The sequence below is a fragment of the Tiliqua scincoides genome, chromosome 11, assembly GCF_035046505.1.
Source record: "Tiliqua scincoides isolate rTilSci1 chromosome 11, rTilSci1.hap2, whole genome shotgun sequence".
In the NCBI taxonomy this organism is placed as follows: domain Eukaryota; kingdom Metazoa; phylum Chordata; class Lepidosauria; order Squamata; family Scincidae; genus Tiliqua; species Tiliqua scincoides.
In genome coordinates this window covers 15,868,189-15,887,829 of record NC_089831.1, presented here as the reverse complement: position 1 = coordinate 15,887,829, position 19,641 = coordinate 15,868,189, and the positions used below count along the sequence as shown (strand labels likewise).

Genomic DNA, 19,641 nt, shown 5'->3' with positions numbered 1-19,641 from the left:
TAAATTAAATCAGTTTAGTAAATTAAAAGTTTACAATAAGTTTACAATAAGTATAAACTTAAAACTTTATTTAGAATAAAGAACCCTCCTAACACTCCCAAGCGATTGCTGATCTGTTTAAGAAGTTCCCCAGACATCCCAAAGGCTGCAATCCTATCCACACTTACCTGGGAATAAGCTCCATTGACTCTCATTGTTAAAAGCATATACATACTAGCCTGTTATAAGTACCGATCTGTAATAGTTATTTGATTTTAGTTATTTGATTTTTCTCTGTAAACCGCTTTGTGAACTTTTAGTTGAAAAGCGGTATATAAATACTGTTAATAATAATAATAATAATAATAATAATAATAATAATAATAATAATAATAATATTTCCCCATAATGCCGTCACATATCATAGTAGCATCAAGTCTAACAGATTAAAAATAAAATACACATTGAAATGAATGGGGACCCACCTGAAATTGGCTTATGACCCACCTAGTGGGTCCTGACTCACAGTTTAAGAAAAAATAGTCTATATGAACATATCCCAGATGATAGCTGGGACTACTTACAGAGAGGGAGGTGCTTTGTGCAACTCCTAGTCTGCAGTGTTTAAAAGATAAAAGGTGAGATCCTTTCAGTTTCAACACTTTCCTAAACGCAGCCATTTCTATATGAGCTGCCTTTGCAATGTGTCTAACTACTGCTAAGGGCATTAAGTGTTTTGCTAAGCATCACTGTAAATTCCCAGAATGAGCAGAGGAATTGGCTGCAAGATCAGACACTCAGCAGTGCCAATAACTAAAGCGCTGGATTGTGTTTACATAGCAAATACATGCCGGAAAGGCAAAAAGAAGCAGGCCCTCAGGGACCCCATCCAAATGTCTGCAGGAGAAGGATGACAGATGCCTCCGCTCTGCCCTGCACAGAAAGGTGAAGGAACAGCATCACCCGGTATGCAAATTCAGACACTGGAAGTGAATGCCTGTCCATTTCATCTGCAGATAGATCCTGACAGCTTTGGTTGTATAGATGGAAAATTAGCCACCGAGCTTTGACTGCTTCCACAGGCAATTAGAAAGAGTTGACTCTTAAAGGCCATATTTGTTTTAGACTCATCATATTTCCAAATACCACAGGAGCCTGGATTTTGCTGACTGGCCTGCATCGAAGTTTCCTGCTTCAGCAGTTAGGAAGTTTTAATAAAGCTGTTGATTGCACCAGTGTGGGCAATAGGGCAGCATGTCGGGCACTGCGGAATGCCGCAGGGTCACAGAGGCCAGCGACCGGGAGCAACGTCAGCCAAGGCAGGGCGGTGACCCTACAGAATAAGCAGACTTCAGGGTGTTCATCAGCTGTTGGAGTCTCTGTGACTTGGGGCTGTTTTTTCATGATAGCCCTTGACTGGTGCAGGTGACTCAAGAGTCACGGAGGTGGATAAAAAATGTAATGCAAAAACAACAACAGAATATCAAGGAAACTTTTGCAAGTAATTTTGATTAGATTTACAAGAGGTAGGGAGAAACTAGATGTTTACCTGCACAACAGCTGAACCCACTTCTGCAACTGAAAAGTTGCAGGGGGGGGAGTGTTGAGTGGAGGCGTTCTTAACCCTTCCCTCACCACTCCTTTCCTTGTACTGCCCTCTCCTGCCAAACTGAGTTGCCAGACAATCTTTGCCATATCAAGAGAGGAAAAGTACTTGGCGTTTCCTGCTGGAGGGAAGTGAGGTGTCTGTGGACAGGGTTGGCCTGGGAGCTTTGGAGCATAATTGGAAACAATTTTTTTTTTGCACGGCCCCAGTTTCACAGTCAAGATGTGTAGAATCTTAGGCCCAAATCCTAACCAACTTTCCTGCACTGATACAGCTGTGCCCGTGGGGCATGTGCTGCATCCTGCAATTGAGTAGCAGTCACGGAGGCCTCCTCAAGGTCAGGGAATGTTCCCTTAACTTGGACCTGCACTGCCCTTACCTAGGTGCTGGAAAGTTGGTTAGGATTGTGTCATTAGAGATATGAATAATTTTTTTTTTGTAGACTTTATATCTCCATGGTAGAATGGAAAGCAATCAAAATTCAAAATATCCATTGCAATGTGTTGCTGTGTGTATTTGACGAGACAAGGCATGGGGCCCAGTTGGTGGCAATTGGTTCAGTTGGCTGAAAGCTGGCCCTGCCTACGGTGTTCATATCCTAGTTTCACCAGTCCTATTCTCCCACTCACCAACAGTTTACAGGGCTTTTGTTGGAGCAGTCTTAGTGATTGCTGCACACATTGTTGTTCATTGTGTGCTGCAGTCACTCAGTGATGACCTTCCTGACCCAAGTACATGCAGTGACATCATCCATCCAGTTCATGCTTTATGTTGCAGGGATGTTTATCCCTGCCAGTATGCATTACATACAAAACGCACTACATTTTGGACTTGGGGAAAAAAAATGAGCTGCTTCCTCCAATACATTCAATTACGACTGTGACTGTTGTGTAGGTGGGGTTTGCATTATAATGCTGAAGCATCACCAGCATCCGTTGGCTCTTCCCACAAATTAAACGCAGTGTCTTCCTTCTTTGATGCATACAGCCATCATGGTTTGGGGTTCAAGAAAAGAATATTCTCATTGGGGGGGAGGGGGGAGAAGTGTCTGGTTTTCTTAAAACTTTGTGCAAATTGTGAACTCCGTTTAGCCCTGAGCGCATGAGAGGTATATACAGGCATTAAATCACTTGCAACTATTCTGGCAGCACTGTATGGAGATGGAAAGGAAGAGGGCAACCAAGGCAGACAGAGCCTAATTAACAGCCTGATCCTAATTAAATTCCCGCATGGTGATGTAGCCGTGCTGGCATGGGCTGCATCCTACAGGGGAATTTTGGTTGCTGGAGGTCTCCTTGGGGTAATTTGACATTTGTCCCCTTACCCCAGGATAATCCCCAGAAGTTGCAATGGGTCAGCTAAATCCTGTGCCACCAACATCACTGAGTGCAAATCCCCATTGATCTGTGCAGGCAAATCAGGCCCGAGAAGGAAGTTTGGACATGGCATGCAAAAGTGCCAACAATCCCGCCTCCCTCCAGACCCAGTCCACCCACCCCTTGCCCCTGTTGCTGCCCCTTTCTGCCCTCCCCCTGCTCCTTCAACCCCCCCACCCTTCCCCCGCCCCCTGCTTCAGACTTAACTGCTCCGGCAGGCTCCCATACTTCCACCATATGTGACAAGGTTGTGGCCTTCCTCCCATCTTACTGGCTCTCTGCACTGTCGCAAAGCTTTTACACGTGTTATGCCAGCACAGAAATAATTCACAGGCAGTTAAAGGTATATTCAGGGTTTGTTGTTCCGGTAAGCTTAAATCAGCTATCTTATCCGTTATGGATAAACTTCCAGTGAAGAAGAAACCATCGATTCTATTTGACTGGATGCTCCCTGAATCCTCTTGCTAATCTATCTGTGGAGGTAACACCATTCCAGGGTGGATGCTGAGTGATTGGTGGGAATTCCTGCCTGTCAAATCACTTGGATCAAACTCCTTTTTTCTGTTTTCCAGGTCCTGAGCAATGAGAACACATTAACGCTAAAAAATGTCCGCCAAGAGGATGCTGGGAAGTACGTGTGCCGAGCAGTGGTTCCACGCGTGGGTGCAGGGGAACGGGAAGTGTCTCTGACGGTCAATGGTACTTAGCTTCAATTGCTTCTATTGTCGTTCTGCCGTCATTGTAATTTTCCTGCTCCAACGGGAGTTTATAGAAGTGCAAGTGTTAAGACACTAATTACTCCACAGTTTTTTAGTTACAGTTTCATGCTCCATGGTTTTTATTTGAGTCCTATGAAGTGGCATCACTAGGGTTTGCATCAGCCAGTGCGGGAGGTGAGTAGGTCATCCCTATGACAGACCTCCCCCCATTTAGTGCCTGGGGAATGCCCTGGGCACTGGTTGGGATGTGGTGATGCACCATTGCCCTGCTAGTTCTTTGGTTATATCTTTTGATAGAATAGAGATATTTCAACACAAAATTATTTCAATTTGTTTCACTGCATTCTGCATGAAATTACACATCGATCGATATTTAATATGATGGTATTATTAAAAAAAAACAAAGATCTGAAAAATTTAGGTGAGTAATGGTGTCACCCCCCTGTGTGATCACCCGGTATGGCCCAAACCTCTGGCATGCCACTGGTCCTATTGTATGTTAGCTGTGGTTAGATGTTGCAACCTTACAAGTGTGAGGAAATTTGCCGTTGTCTCAAGAACACAGACAAAAATGTGTTCCTTTTGTATTTCTTCATCTCTCTCTCTCTCTCTCTCTCTCTCTCTCTCTCTCTCTCTCTCTCTCTCTTTGTGTTCCTTTTGTATTTCTTCATATCTCTCTCTCTTTCTCTCTCTCTCTTTCTCTCTCCTTGTGTTCCTTTTGTATTTTGTGTTGTATTTTGTATTGTGTTCCAAAATGTGTTCCTTTTGTATTTCTTCATCTCTCTCTCTCTCTCTCTCTCTCTCTCTCTCTCTCTCTCTCTCTCTGTCTTCATGTCTCTTTTCCTTGAATGAATCCTAAATCACTTTACAGAAACCTAAGAGAATGTCTCCTAAGACAAATAGGGAATGCCCTGAGGTTACTCTTCAGTGACAAAGCAGAACTGCGCTCTGAGATAAAGAACTGTCTTTGTGAGACCTATGACCAAATTCATCTCTTGCCAAAACGCATGATGGAACAGGGTTCCAAACCCCTCCTTCTCCCCAACAGATCGGATTTTATATGATATTGAGGGGTCTATGGATTCTATGCCTTCCATGCATTTGCTTAAAGACATATATTTTAACACATTCTTAGGGGCATACTATTGCACCAGCTGTTTGTGTAGGAAATGCATGAAAAATGTTTAAATTATTTGATGTGTTGGCATTCGGTGATAGAAAAATTAATCTGAGGACTTATGGTGGAAGAAGCATAATGTAAATTAAAAGTTTGGAATGAATAGAAACAGAGGGATCCATCCATCTCGCCTCTAACAATGCAATCCTATGCATGTTTATTCAGAGGTAAGTCCCTGCACATGCCCAATCTCGTCTGATCTCGGAAGCTAAGCAGGGTCAGGCCTGGTTAGACTTGGATGGGAGACCGCCTGGGAATACCGGGTGCTGTAGGCTTATACCATAGTCTTTCGAGACTGAAGGTTGCCAGCCATCTCCCTATACTGAACACTATCTCCTGATCTTGTCTGATCTCGGAAGCTAAGCAGAGTCAGGCCTGGTTAGTACTTGGATGGGAGACCGCCTGGGAATACCGGGTGCTGTAGGCTTATACCATAGTCTTTCGAGACTGAAGGTTGCCAACCAAGTCCCATTGTGCTCACTCCCAGGAAAGTGTATATAGGTTTTTAGTCTAACAACTTGATTCTATGCATGTCTACTCTGATGCAAGTCACATTATTTTCAGTAGGGTTTGCTCCCAGGAAATGGTTTATAGGAGTTTAGGCCATTGAGCTCTCTGGTCTGTTGGTTCTCTGAGGCAGATGTTTGTTCCCTGGCCCCAAAGCCTGATACTCAAGAGCTCAACCAACAGGTTATAAAGGTCGAGTCTTATTATTCAGGAGGGTTCCATTCCAAGAACTCAGGTGGATGGCAAAAAAAACTGGCACTATCACAAATCAATTTAAAGAACTAAGTGCCTCTGCTCCAGTCATCAAACAGCCTTGATGACTTTTATAATGCACACAGAGGCAATCAGTCTCTCTCCAGGAGCTTAGGCTTTACTGCAGCAAACCCTCCCTTCACCAGGAGCCCCAGCAAGGGGGAAAGAATGGAGAAGATGATAATCGCTGCCATTTAGCCTTCTTTCACATGCTCAGGGGGAAGGGAGGAGTGAAGCCTGCAGAGAATGATTGATGGGTTGTCAGCCAGCTGCCCTCTCTGGCATTATTAAACTACTGTTTTCCTTTAATTTACAGGGCCCTTCTCATCAGCTTTGAGATAGGAAAAATCTGTGGATACTTAGGTTATACCTGTAATCACTTGTATGACTCTCTCTCTGCAACAGAAAAAAAAGCAGTTTTTTAAACTGTGATTTTAAAGGGGTGCATTTTTCCCCTTCTCCAGGGATCAGCACATTCCTTCTCATTTGCAGGGGCCATTCGTGTTGCGTCAAATCTGTGTATAACAAGGCTGGACCTGTAGTTCTTTGTTCCTTCTTGAGGTTCTGCTGATCTTATGCAGCAGGTTCTGAAACCAATGTAAATGCCATGGGTTTCCCCCCCCCCCCCAAAAAAAAGAGCTCTAAGGATGGTAGACTTTGAATCTGCTCTTTGCTAGAAATCCCTAGAACTATGTCTATGCATTGCTTCAGAGAGCTGTCATTCCCAGGATTCCTGGACCAGATGATATGGTAGCTGAACAGGTCTCAAGCCTGGCTCAGCCTTACATGGTGTCAGCCATACAAGGAGTAGCTAAACAGGTCTCAGCCATACCTGGGGTATGGACATGCCACCTGGTCACCATCCTGCAGTGATACAAAGGCAGGTGGTAGAAATGGTATCTTCTGGTTCTCCATCAAGTACTCTAGTCCAGTGTTTCTCAACCAGTGGTATTCATACCACTGATGGTATTTGAGGTGGAGTCTGGTGGTACACATGGGACCCCAGACTCCTGCTACATGGCAGCAAGGACAGCAATGCAACAAAATAAACAGTAGTAGAAGGCTCAGCTCAGCAAGCAGAGCTCCAGTGTGTGCTTTTTGCAAGCTCAAAAAAACCCTCCGATCCACCCTGAGCCTTTTATCACTGTTTGTTGTCCCAGTCCAGAAGAAACTGGCAATGACATCATCACCAATTACTTCTGGTGGTACTTCCAATAGGTGGACCATGCAAAAGTGGTACAGAGGGGGACAAACCTGAGAAATGCTGCTCAAGCCTGTGAGCCACATAAACTCAAAGAAAAGCAAAACAAAGGCTTCCTTCCTGGGAACAAATGCAAGATTTCTGAAGCCCACCCCCACCCCACGTGCATGCCTTGAGCCTCATTCAGAGCTCATTTGTGATGAAGAGATGTGGAGGGGGAGAAGCAGCAATGGGCATGGACACAGTTTAATTTTAAATGCAGATAGCGCAGGAGAGAGATGCCAAGGGCAACCCAGCAGAGCCCCCTGAAGAAAACCTACTTCCCCCTTCCCCCCCTTCTCAGCATGCTGTCTCTTGCAGTCATCCCCCGCATCCCTGTTGGCTGCTGCAGTTTAATTACAATTCAAGCAGCTTGCAGAAAGCAAAGCAAGACATTTGATGCAAACAAAGAGTTTTGTTCCCCTCTACTCTCCTGCCTCCAGTCCAATATCTCCCTCCCAAATTTCATAATTAATAAATTAACAAAGCACCATTTAGAGCAGGTGAGATAGGAAATGCTTCCCCAAGAAGACGAAACAGCTTTACATTGCTGTATAGTGCAAATGGAGATGATAAGAAGTTGCCTTGCACTGAGTCAGACCATGGCCTCACCCACCTCAGTTCTGGCAGGCAAAAGATCTTCAGAGCTTTCCCCAGCTCTACCTGGATATGCAACTGAACCTAGGACCTTCTGAGTGCAAAACAGCGGCTCTACCGCTAAACTGAACCCCATCCGTCAAGTGTTGTCCTGGGTACTATCCACTGAGTTTTGGGGACGGGGTGCTATTGAACAGAACACAAACAAAAATGCTAGAAGAGAGAGATCAGCCACAGTTTGCCCCAGAATGGTCCCTCCCTGTCCATGTTTTCTATCAAGTGCCACAACCAACATTTGTTATTGCCTTCAGTGTGCAAGGTGCTGTACAGAACGGAGTAGCTAATTGATCCTTGTTTCCAAAGTGCTCTGAGTCTGCCTTAGGACAGACAGGAAAAGGATTTGTAGGGTGAGGTGTTCATAAATTGACAATAAATTCTGAATATGGGAGAGTCAGGTGACTCATAGCAGGATATATCTAGAGCACAAAGAGAACAATAAAAGATACAGGGACTCATTTTTAGGATAACTGTTTTTAGGAGATGTCCACCCTTCCCATGGAGGTGGGTCAGCCTCCCTTCCTGCACCCACAGTGAAGGGCAAGGAAGCTCTGGATTGGGCTGTAAGGCTGTAATCCTGTCTTACTTACCAGAAACAAATTCTTCTATCTATAACTGGTCAAAGGCACCTCCTAGCTAATTTATGTGCAGTGGACAGTTAATCAATCCCTTCCATTAGTCTGAAATGTTTTTTTGTTTGTTGATTGGCTTTTTTTACAGGACAAAACCTGTGTGTAGGAAATTCTCTTGCTTGGATTAATTACAAAATAAATCAAAACAACTTTTTTTTTTTTTTTAAAGAACAAATCATTTCTATTCTGGCTATTTTGTGGAGGAATTTTGTGGGCAAAATGATTTAAATCTAGTTGTCACAAGTTCTTTACCCCCAAATAATACTAGGAAGTATGATTTCCAGTATTCCCAGTTCCAATAAGCAGGGATTGGGGGAGCGAGTAACTTAGGTGCCTACTGATTAGTAAGGGTGATCTAATCAGGCACCAGCTCTTCCACAATGTAATAATAAGGATGAATAACCAATTGCCTGAAATGGTAGCTGCAGTGCAAACCAATTTGCAGTAGGTATCTTGTTGAGCAGCCCCTCTGTCTGGAAATCCTCCTTTTCTCGTTTTGATTACCAGTGATAGGCAACAGTGTTAACAAAGGGAAGGGCCGTTGCCTTGCAGACTAAACCTGTGGGGCTAGAGAACTGCCTTAGTAGCACAGAAATGAGAATCCAACTGTCTGGAAAGATGTCAGAGCATCAGTAAAAGCCCTCGACAAACTATGTCCTTGAAAACCAATGGACGTCTTCCATTCCCAGTAGCTGGAGGCTGATGACTCTTGATCTAAGCAAGGTGCTGCAGGTGGGCACTAGATTTTGCCTGTTTGAAGCCACTTTGAACAAGGCAAAGCCAAAATGAGATACAGTGAACCCTTGTTTTCCATGGGAGATCAATTCTAGGACCCCTGCAGGTACCAGATTCCGCAGATAATGGAATCCATGGGTGGCAGCCAGAAAAGCTGTACACTGCCTCCCTGTGTCTAAGAAGACCTCCCATAGGCTTCTGAAAGGCACTTCTGGTCTTACCTGGGAGGTCTCTGAGGCCCTCCAGCCATGGGCTTGACACCGGCATAGATTCAAATCAGGCAATGCCAAGCATACAGATAAGAGCCCACTGTATTCTGAAAGATTAAGCCAATGGTCACAATGCCTTTCTTTCACAATGACCTCTTCTTCCCAGCGCTCCTGGATGCCACCATCTTGGGTCACGTGAGGTCTCATGAGATCCAATATGACAGGACCCAGGAGAGCCAGGAAGAAGAGGTTACTGGGGACGTCCCACAGCACCTCTGTGAACTCGCCGTGGTACCCTAAGTGCAGTTTGGGAACCACTGGATTAGAAACTTGCGGCTTTACCGACCCATATATGAACTTTATAAACACAGTTTCATTTGGTGTAGTGACTTATGGATAACAATCTTGGCAGATCCTTCCACTTGCTTGTGATTCTTTGAGGAGCAGATATGGAGCAGAAAATCGGAACGCATAAACCTCAAATGCTTGCAGTGGTATGAGGGAAAAAGTGCAATACATGTATGGTTCTGACCTAGTAGAAAAAGAATGACCCTTTGATCTGTGATTTATTTTTGTGTGCATGAAAGCCATTGAACAAAGTGTCTTTCTGAAGGTGTTAGCAACAGCTCCAGCTGAAAGGATGTGGCTTCCTCGGGTACCCGCTCCATACAAGAAAAGTTTTCATCTTTCCATTAATTCTGGAAAGGCCCTGAAGTCAGAAATCTGCCTTTCCTTTTGTTTGAGCCTCCAGGGCTGCACGAATAAATTGGCACCGAGGCTCTAAAAATAATATAAAATAATATCCATAGCAACACTGTCTAAAGACTTTAGCTGCGGATAGACGGTCTAGCACTCAGCAGCAAATGCCAGACAGAGAGATTGGCAGCCATCACTGGTTGCCACTGTGTTTTGGGGGGATCAGGCTCTGCTCCCCCAGGCACAAAGCGTCTGCATGGCCTTGCACTGATTTCTAGGCCTGCTCATTTTCTCAGGGTGCATTCAGCAGTCGTATCCAGCTATCATGGTGATAAGCTTCAGAGGCAGAACTCCTGGTGTGATATAAGCATCCCAAAGGCCATTCATTTTTTCTGCTATTCGCAGTCTGCTTAATGAGCAGGCTGTGTGGGGAGGGAGGGCGTCAATGCCTTCTTTTTAAGTATGGAGCCACCCACAGCCTAAGCTGCCACCATGCTTTGGGAGTGTGAATGTCATCTGCCACTGATGTACAATGTTTACATGATCACTTGTAAAAGACAAGTTAACAAAGAGCCCCTGACCCCACCAGAGGTTGCTTACTCTCTCTAAACTCATTTCACCCAGATTCATCCCTAAATATGTAAACAAACCAGGATAGGCTTGAGTTCAAAGACTGTGATTCCAGGATAACTGAATGGAGGACTTTTGGGATTTGGGGAAGGGGATTAGAATTTGGTGGTGCCCAGCAGTAGACCTGAAAGGGGGAGGGTCACAAATATAGTGCTGTGGTGCAGATATCATGCAGAACCATGGTTTAATCTTGGCTCTGAAACAGGATCAATTTGCTACTCTGTTTTGTACAGCACCTTACACACTGCACAGTGAAGGCTATAAAACACTGACTGTAGCACTTGATCTATAACATTGACAGAGATAATTCTGAGGGAAATTGTGGCTGATTTCTCTCTCCCAGCATTCTTGTTTGCATTCACCTGAATAGTACCCCATACCCAGGATTTCCCCAAAACTCAAGTGGGAAGGAATTGTACCCAGAACAACACCGATAGGTGGGGTTGTAGCTTAGTGGTAGAACCCCTGTTCTGCATGCAGAAGGTCCCAGGTTCAGTCTTTCCCAGCATCCCCAGGCACCTTCAAGGACAAAAGGACGTGCCCGTCTCACACATTGTGTGTTCTACCTTTCTTCTCATTCCACCCTTGCTCATTGGCCAGGGCTCCTTATTTGTGGAGGTAGCATGACTCAGATGTTGACCTCCGCAATTCCCCACAGGAGCTACCTGTGTGACAAGCCACTCTCCTACATGCGTGCCGACACTAGGCTGTGGGCCAGTTCTCTTTCCCACTCAGCTTAGCACGAGACAATTGTGTGAAATGTTAGGGTGAGGGACAGAGAAAGGGGAGAGAGAATGCAACACAGCCTTCTCCCTACACATGTCCTTTTGCATCTTTTCTCACGCCAGCAGGCACATTTGCTATTGTCATCGCGCATGCGACGTGCCCATGGCGTGGGCTGACAGCACACTGTTTTCCTTCCTTGCTCACAACAGCCTGGAGGAATGTAAATCTATTTTAATGAAGGGGGCTAATAAACAACAATTATGTATCCAGCTATTTTGCTGTTCCCTTGAAGCAATTTTTCCTTCCTGGCTCATTCCTCGTTCCTCCAGAGATGGCTCTCGGCCTGTTTGTTCGTGGGTTGGGAAAAGCCAAGAATGACGGTGCGTAATGCTAAGGTTAGATGCTCCGAGGCAAGCCATGTTCCTACCGCATGGCCACATACTCATATGCAGCAAGGATTCCTGAAAAGCTTATCACTCTGACTCTACTAAACCTTGCTGGTGGTAGTTTTCTCATCTCATCCTCTAAACCTGCCCAGTGTCCTCACATGGTTTCCTGGCACCCTGACTGCTTCACTTTCCAAACATGGCAGTAGATGTTCATGACAGTAGAATCTGTAGGAATGTCCCCCTTGTTTTTCTGATGGAAACATATTTGGCTTCCCTTCAAAATTCTCAGGTGTTTCACCTTGTGAGGAGCCCTGAAATTTGCTTCAAATTTTACTACGAGTGAAATTTCTGTGCCAGTCCTGGTTGGCATGACCAGGACAGTGATGATGGGGAAGCAAAGTACATGCCATAGGCATGCAAACACACAATTGTCAGAAGCACATCGGTTTGCTTAATCTTTTCCCTTATCCCTGTGAGCGAAAGCGCAAGTTCTGTGCATGTGAGTGTTGTACTTAAAGCCCCCAGAATCTCTTTATCTGATCCCCATGATAATTCGGCTGTCCCAGTGACATCCTTTCAGGAGCGCTGCTTTCGCCAAGGCTCTGGGAGGAAGAGATGGAAGGAGGCCTCAGAAGGCAAGGAGCACTTACTATAAGGGGTAAGGGGCAGACCAGGAGAAGTCATAGAGGGAGACACTGCCAACATGCTGGGAGAGCCCAATTATCACATGAGCTGTCCTTTCAGCAGCACCACTTCTGCCATGGTGTCACTTTGCAGACCCCCTCTCAGCTGCTGAGCTGTGAAGTGACACTGCAGCAGAAGCAGTGCTGCTGAAAGGGCAGCCCTTTCATAATAATTGGGCTCTCCCTTATCTTTAAAATATGATAAAGATTTGCACGTATTCTCTTCTATTTCTATATGAGAACAAAGTGCTAATTTCTGCTTTATGATGTCACTTCCTGCTTAATGATGTCACTTCTGGTTCTCACCAGGCACCATGAATGCTATTCAGCCCACTATATGAAATGATTTTGACAGCCCTGATCTAGCATATGGAGGATAGGGATGGCTAGATCTGTCTGCTTCCCTTCCATCCAAATATTGTGCTGTTCCCTTTAATTTCTGTTCTATTCTCCTCTTCTATCAATCCCTGTCTTTCCCCACCACCGGAAAATTGCATATTTTTAAAACTTTTTTTTCTCAAGCTTTTCCATGTATTTTCTACCCAGACAGCTGGTACGATATTACATTGCAAGTGAAACATTGAAACGCTTATTTTCCCCACAAACATAGGGAATGCATAGAATTTGTAGAGATGTCTGTGTCTTGTGAAATACGAGCTGTTGGGGAACAGAAGGGGGGGTGTTTCTGTTCCCTTAAGGATTGCAGCAAGAGAGAGCAACCAGGGGGCCAGAGTGATTACACAACACTTTGCAAAGATGATTTACTAGGCCAAGGATGATACTGAGATGCATGTATCCTTCCAGGCTTGGAGGAGCTTGCCTAGTTTCTCATAATCCATTTGCACAATGCAAAGACCACTCTCGGGTCACTCCTACAGTATGAAGGAGGGAAAATAACCTGGGAACCATCTTCAGGTTAATTAGCCAAGGAAACAGCAGCTCTGCAGCATGGCATTTAGCGACGGTAGGCTGTTGCTGCAAAGAAACCACTCAAAAATAGGAAGCATAGACCTGTGCTGGAAATCTGCTGTCTTCAGAGCCTGTATTGTAAGGTAGATGAAAGGTGGGAGAAGCCTCTTGCATTGTCCAGGAGTGCCCTCCGCTGGCCACCTGCCATAAAAGCCAACTCAAGACCTTGGTGCAGCTTTACGCAAAGGTGAGACTCCTCCTTGTACAAGCCCAGCTTAGGAATCTTTGTTGCCGCAGCACCATCATCTTACCATTTGTTGCCGTTCAGCAGAATCCAAAATCTGCTGTGTGCTGCAACCAGCACAGCCTATCTCAGGAGGGACTGAGATAGCATTAGCTGTTCTCCAGCAGAAGGAGCTGAGTTCCTTCATGCATTGCCCCAGGGTGCTTGTGATACCAACCAGTGAACCGTAACCGAACCCACAAGGCGGGCTTTATGAAGCTTAAATGTACTTGGTGTCTAAAGGAAAGAGATTATTCATAAGATAAGATGCCTACTTGCTGCCCTTGGTCTGCATTTGCACCACGTCTGTGTGGAATTGTAGGTGTGGCAGTGGTGCATAGCAGTGAAAAGAACCTATCACTGTTTCACTTGCTCTTTTTCTTGCTTCTCAGGGCCACCTATAATCTCCAGCACACAGACTCAGCATGCTCTTCATGGGGAAAAAGGCCAGATCAAATGCTTCATCCGTAGCACTCCTCCACCGGACCGGATTGTAAGTGGACACCTTTCACAACCTTATATGTAGAAGTTGGCGCACAAGGAAAATGGCAACCGCTGCTGCCACCTTTCCCCTTCTTAGCTGCAGCTCCTAACTTGGCTGGGCAGCAAGGGAAAGACTCCATAGGTCACTCTGAACCCTTAGGAAATCACGAATAATCTTGGGATGTTCCCGTAATGCATACAAGCAAGCATCTCAAATATCTATGGTGATGGAACACAGCACATAGCACCACACCTCCATGCAAGGTGTTCTGTGGTTTGTGTACCGCTCTATTGTTAGCCTCTTACGCTTTCCAATGCAAATTGTTTAGCACAGGGCTCTCCAAACCCCAACCCACAGACCAGATCCAGTGTTTGGAAAAAGCCCTCCCCCCCCCATGAGCTGTGCTTACCGTTCCACTGTGTCACTGCTTCTCTTTCAAGCTGATCTGTGCACAAGAACACTCTGGGCAGTTGCATCTTTCCAGATATCCTGCTGCATACCCTGCTGGGACACTGTGCAATAGAAGCAACTGCCCAGAGCATCCCGGTGCACAGATCTGCTTGAAAGAGAAGCGGTGACACGGCAAAATGGTAAGTGCCACTTGATGCTTACAGAAAGGGCTTTTTCGGGACACAGTTTGGAGACCAATGGTTTAGCACATCTGATTTGAGTCTCTGGGTGTGTTTCTCAGCACCAGTTTCAGGGAATAATGGCAGAAGTGTGTCTTCCTGTCCTGAGTGTAAGCTTTTCAGTGGCAGCTGGTGGGAAACAGGAGGTTGGTCTAGTTAGGCCTTGGGGCTGATCCAGCAGGGCTTTTCTTGGGTTCTTCACCTGTCTAGTGTTGTGCATGAGTAAAAGATGAAAATGTGAAATAACAATGGGCGCAGTCCTAACCAGCTTTTCAGCACTGACATAGCTGTGCCAATGTGGCGTGCATGGCATCCTGCAGGGGGGAAGCAGTCAAGGTGACCTCCTCAAGGTAAAGGCATGCTTGGTACCTTACCTTGGGGCTGTATTGTGGCTAGGTCAGTACTGGAAAGTTGGTTAGGAAAATTGTTTATGTTGAATTTTTAATGTTTCTTATACAATCCAGAGGTGCTGGTTCCAACAGTAAACTTAGCTTTTTGTATTATCAAAACTCTTTTTTAGTTATCTTAAATTTTATGTTCTTATTAATCCTATTGCCTAATTCAGGGGTGCCCAAAGTTTTTGGCAGGAGGGCCACATCATCTCTCTGACACTGTGTCAGGGGCCAGGCAAAAAAAGAATTAATTTACATTTCAAATTTGAATATATTTACATAAATTTATCTACATGAATATTTTAAAGATGAAGTTATATGAATGAATGAAGGTCTTGCAATAGCTCAAGGTCTATAAAAGGCCTTGCACAAAGCAAGGCTGGTCTTTCCTTTGCTGCTGCTGCAGCATCAGAGACGTGAAACAGCAAGCAGTGGAGGGAGCCCTCATACCACAGCTCATGCGAGAGGTCAAACAGTCGCCCTCACACTGAGAGCAGTTGCGTCGGGCCAGGGCAGGCTCCAACAAATCTGTGGAGGGCCAGAGGCTCATTGGAGACTGGGGGCTCCCTGAGGGCCGCATTGAGAGGCCTCGAGGGCCGCATGTGGCCCTAGGGTCGGGGTTTGGGCACCCCTGGCCTAATCATTGTAATACATATCATTAGTTAAGGCATAATACATATCATATTATAAAACTGCAGAGTTGTGTAACTATTGGTGCAATACCAAAAACAGCAGCATTTTTAAAATCCTTGCACCAAGAATTAATAAAGATTTACACAAAATGGTTCAAATTTTGTTACACAGTGTAATATTTTTTTTTTTCTAGAGAGAAACCAGACTAACCCTGTCTTGCTTGACACACAGGCCTGGTCTTGGAAGGAGAATGTCCTGGAGTCAGGCACTTCAGGGCGTTACACAGTGGAGACAGTCAGCACAGATGAAGGGGTCATCTCCACCTTAACCATCAGCAACATCGTCCGGGCCGACTTCCAGACCATTTACAACTGCACTGCCTGGAACAGCTTTGGTTCAGACACAGAGATCATACGTCTGAAAGAACAAGGTGGGAACTGCTGTCGTGACATTTTGGAACCGAAAAAGGGGGTCTTGTATTTGAGGAGAAGTACTAGTTCACGTCCCCTTACAACAGGCTCCTCCAAACCCCGGCCTGGGGGCCAGATCTGGGGTTTGGGAAAGCCGTCCTCTCCATGAGTGGAGCTTATCATTCTGCCTCCACATGGCTCTCATTCTGAGTGGACCTGGGCATGGGGACGCTCTGGGCAATCATCGCCTCCAAAACCATGGAACTTATTACTTCAGTTGTCCTTGCTTTAGCAGAAACTAGTTGAGCAGTTAATTTTGTGGCCCAAGGTGGATATATCCTTGCAACTTGAGGATAGCCTGTTCTGGCTGGCAAAAAGACAGTGAATCAAAACTAGAGCTCCTCCTTCCACTTCCATCCTTCTGCGTAGTCACAAGCCACTGTGGTTGGAAGACGTGGGCACTGGACAGAGCCTTGCAACTGAGAGCAAAATTTACAACCTTTCCCCCATTTGCTGCCCCCCCCCATATAAACAATAGCACCATGGAGAAAAAGAGAATCTGTTCCCCTTTCAGCCCTGAAAGGTCATTTTGTCTGGGTGTAAACAAACCTTTAAAACCTATCCCACCCAATAAACCACCTTGTGCCATGGAAAACACATCAACTCATCTGTCTTTTGATGCATAACATAGTTTATACACTGCCCCAGTCCGAACTCATAGCATAATCTATGAACAAGTGACTGGGAAGGTGATGTGCCTTAGGCTGCAATCCTGTATACACTTTCCTATGAGTAAGCCCCATTTAACTCAATGGGTCTTGAGTAGATATTCATAGGATTGTGCTGTTAGTGATGTAACACCTGGAAAAGATTGATAAGCAGAAGGAACTATTTCAGCAGAAGCTGATTCAGGGATATGGTCATGGTGTTTTCCACCCAATGCTAGCAAGAGACTTAACATGTCTAGGTTCGTTCCAAGCCACCGCCATTGCATCCCATTGCTTTGTGCCATCATGCGCAGCTGAAATAGAATGGGATGTCACACTTAGCATAACCAGCCAGCTTGGCCATTTACAGCTTCAAACCAAGTTCCCCAACAGAAAGTTTTTAATTTCTGTGAAAAAAGGACTTCAGGGGCTGAATCCACCTCCAGTGTAGTTAGGAATACACAGAAGGGGCTACCAGGTTTCAGGATTTGGGGGGGGGGGATATAACTAGGGTGGAGTAGACTTGTCTTCAGATTCACTTTTTGCCTGGAAATAGTGATTTAATAGAGAAATTCCCCCCTGCAAGTGCGCACAGAACACACACATACACCAGCCTGGGGACTAATCACCACATGTTTCCCTCTTTGCTGCTGCTTCAGTGGCCATTTTATTCTTTCATTATTTTTCAAGTAGTCCCAGCCTATCAGGGATTCTGTACTGCACATGAGACTGTCATGATGCTATGGAGCCAATTAGACCTGGCTACTTGCTGGTGTCATGAATGGCAGCCCAGTGAGAGTGAGGTTAATGTTTTATATATAGATCACAGAAATGATCCTAGTTAATCAGGATCTCAGAAACAAACTGTTGTGGAACCTTGGCCATGATTCTCCCAAAATCACTAAAGATGATGAACATTAAAAAAAAAATAAATCAACACACATAGTGCTTTTAGTTCAGTCCTAGTTATACAGTATGTTTAAGTTGCCCTTTCAAATGGGGGCTTTGAGGCTGGGAGATTCCCGCAGGGTAAGATGGAATTGCTTCTGGAGAGGCTCCAGTCCCATCCTTTTCTATTAAATGCTAAGGCAGGCAGGTGGATTGTTCTCATTAAACTCTGATTTATAGGCAAGGCTGCTATCCAGATTAAATTGGAACGAAATGCACTCCTTAAAACTAGCTTTGGGTTCTGTCCAGTATGGCTTAGTGGTTCGTTTCCCAGTCCCCTCCCTACCTACTGAGACTTGGTTGGGTCTTAGCAGATGTTTCTGTGATGCTGAGATCGTGAATCGCAGCAAGCAGCTCTGCAAGGGATAGTTACTTGATCACATTGCAGAACAGAAAAGGTACAATTAAAGACCACAAGTCAGGCCACTGTTGAGGGCAAATACATAAAGAAACAGGTGACTTGTCAACAGTGAAGTCAAGAGGTCCTAGCTAGCTAAGAGCTCTGCAGGAAAAGAGAATTTGATCCTAGGATGAAAGGCTGGAAGTGCCATAGCACTGGCATTGAATATTGTGTTGATTTTCAATTACTTAAGCCTTCAGAGATACAGACAGGAATCCTATCAACTGTCTTTCCAGCTGTCAATGTAACCATTCCAATGAAGCATATGGTACAGACTTTCCTAGACTGTACCTCTTCAAACTGCAGGTAGAGCACCACATGTTTTTAAAAATCCCTGCATGTGGAAACCTAGCCCATCAGGGAAATGGCTAGGCTAAAAACTCTTCCTGCAGCGGACCAGGGAGTTTTGTTTGGGGGAGAATATTTAAGCAATCAAGTCCTGCACTTGGAATCTGAAGAAAAACCATCCTTGCTTGTCTGTGTCATGTGCTTTGCCTTCAGATTTGAATCAGTTCACGTGCTATGCTGGTAATAATCACCCCAGTCATGCAGTCCCTTTGAGACCCTCCCTCATTGGCTTGCCAGTATTTGAAACCCTATTGGCCAGAAACTTTTGGAGAGGTCTTGCCTGGCCTCCAGTGGCTGCATCCCAAGTGAAAATTCTGTGGCTCAGAACGGGACACAGGATATGGCTCCTTATGGCTGGGGACTCCAGTTTATCTCTGATCTAAAACAGGAAACTGGCAAGAGAAAAGACAAATGACTGACTGACTCACTGACATGCACAGTTGGGCATTGGCAAGGCTGTAGACACTTGCTTTATTTTCAAACAGGTACGGAAATGAAGTCAGGAGCTGGTATGGAAGCAGGTATGGAATCATGAGTGAAGGTGACTATGTCATTTGCCCCCCCCCCAGCTATTTGCCCCCATATGATACTCTGTGAGACAACTGAGCAGCACTCCTAGGTGAAGTTTTCCTTACAAAGGGAGGGTTGTGGGAGGGAAGGGGCTGCCTTAGAAAAGGAGCATATTCTGAATGGCAAACCTGTTCTGGCACTCTAAATTCATGGGTTATAACCACTGGCTTTGGGGTATCCTTCCCTGAACTTAGTGCAGCTTTCCCCATCTTTCTAAATGGGGAGACCATGATAAAATTCACACCCAGCTGTGACACTGCTAAAAATATTAGGAAAATATACGTATGCACTAGAAATTGAAAAATCTCCACATGCTTGCTCAATCCGGCTATATGTGAATACGGTATATATATTGAGGCCCAACCCCCAAATATTTCACGATAGCTCCTGCACAAATTGATGCTGGTGTTACCTTAGACCTGGGTTTCAGTTCCACATGAAGCAACCATTGACAAAATTAACCCCCAGGTACAGCCTGTCCTCATCCTACAAGGAGTAAATTAGCAAGGTTTATTGCTGAAAGGGAAACAAATTATTTTGGCCTCTCAGGGAGGATGTGGGGAATCATTTGCCTTGAGAAGCAGCTGTTGCTGACTGCATTCACCTAGTCTAAAATGCCTTCTATGGGGCCTTGACTGGATTCCATGGGGGAAATGGAGGCAGTGATGTTGTGTAGGCAGTTACAGTGCAAGGCTTGGGTTCATGTAAGCTTACCATT

At 45.2% G+C, this 19,641-nt stretch overlaps 1 protein-coding gene across 3 annotated transcripts in view; it reads left to right on the top strand.

The window, feature by feature from the left end:
- The window catches only part of KIRREL3 (kirre like nephrin family adhesion molecule 3), a 193,704-nt gene that overhangs the window by 115,183 nt on the left and 58,880 nt on the right, over positions 1-19,641 (top strand). For 2 of the 3 annotated variants that reach the window (XM_066639822.1, XM_066639821.1), the window contains exons 6-8: positions 3,534-3,660; positions 13,795-13,895; positions 15,772-15,970. In XM_066639822.1, the coding sequence (XP_066495919.1) occupies positions 3,534-3,660; positions 13,795-13,895; positions 15,772-15,970 (427 nt within the window). Of the gene's footprint in view, positions 1-3,533; positions 3,661-13,794; positions 13,896-15,771; positions 15,971-18,838; positions 18,875-19,641 lie in introns of all 3 variants that reach the window. The other variant, XM_066639820.1, reaches the window with a different exon arrangement.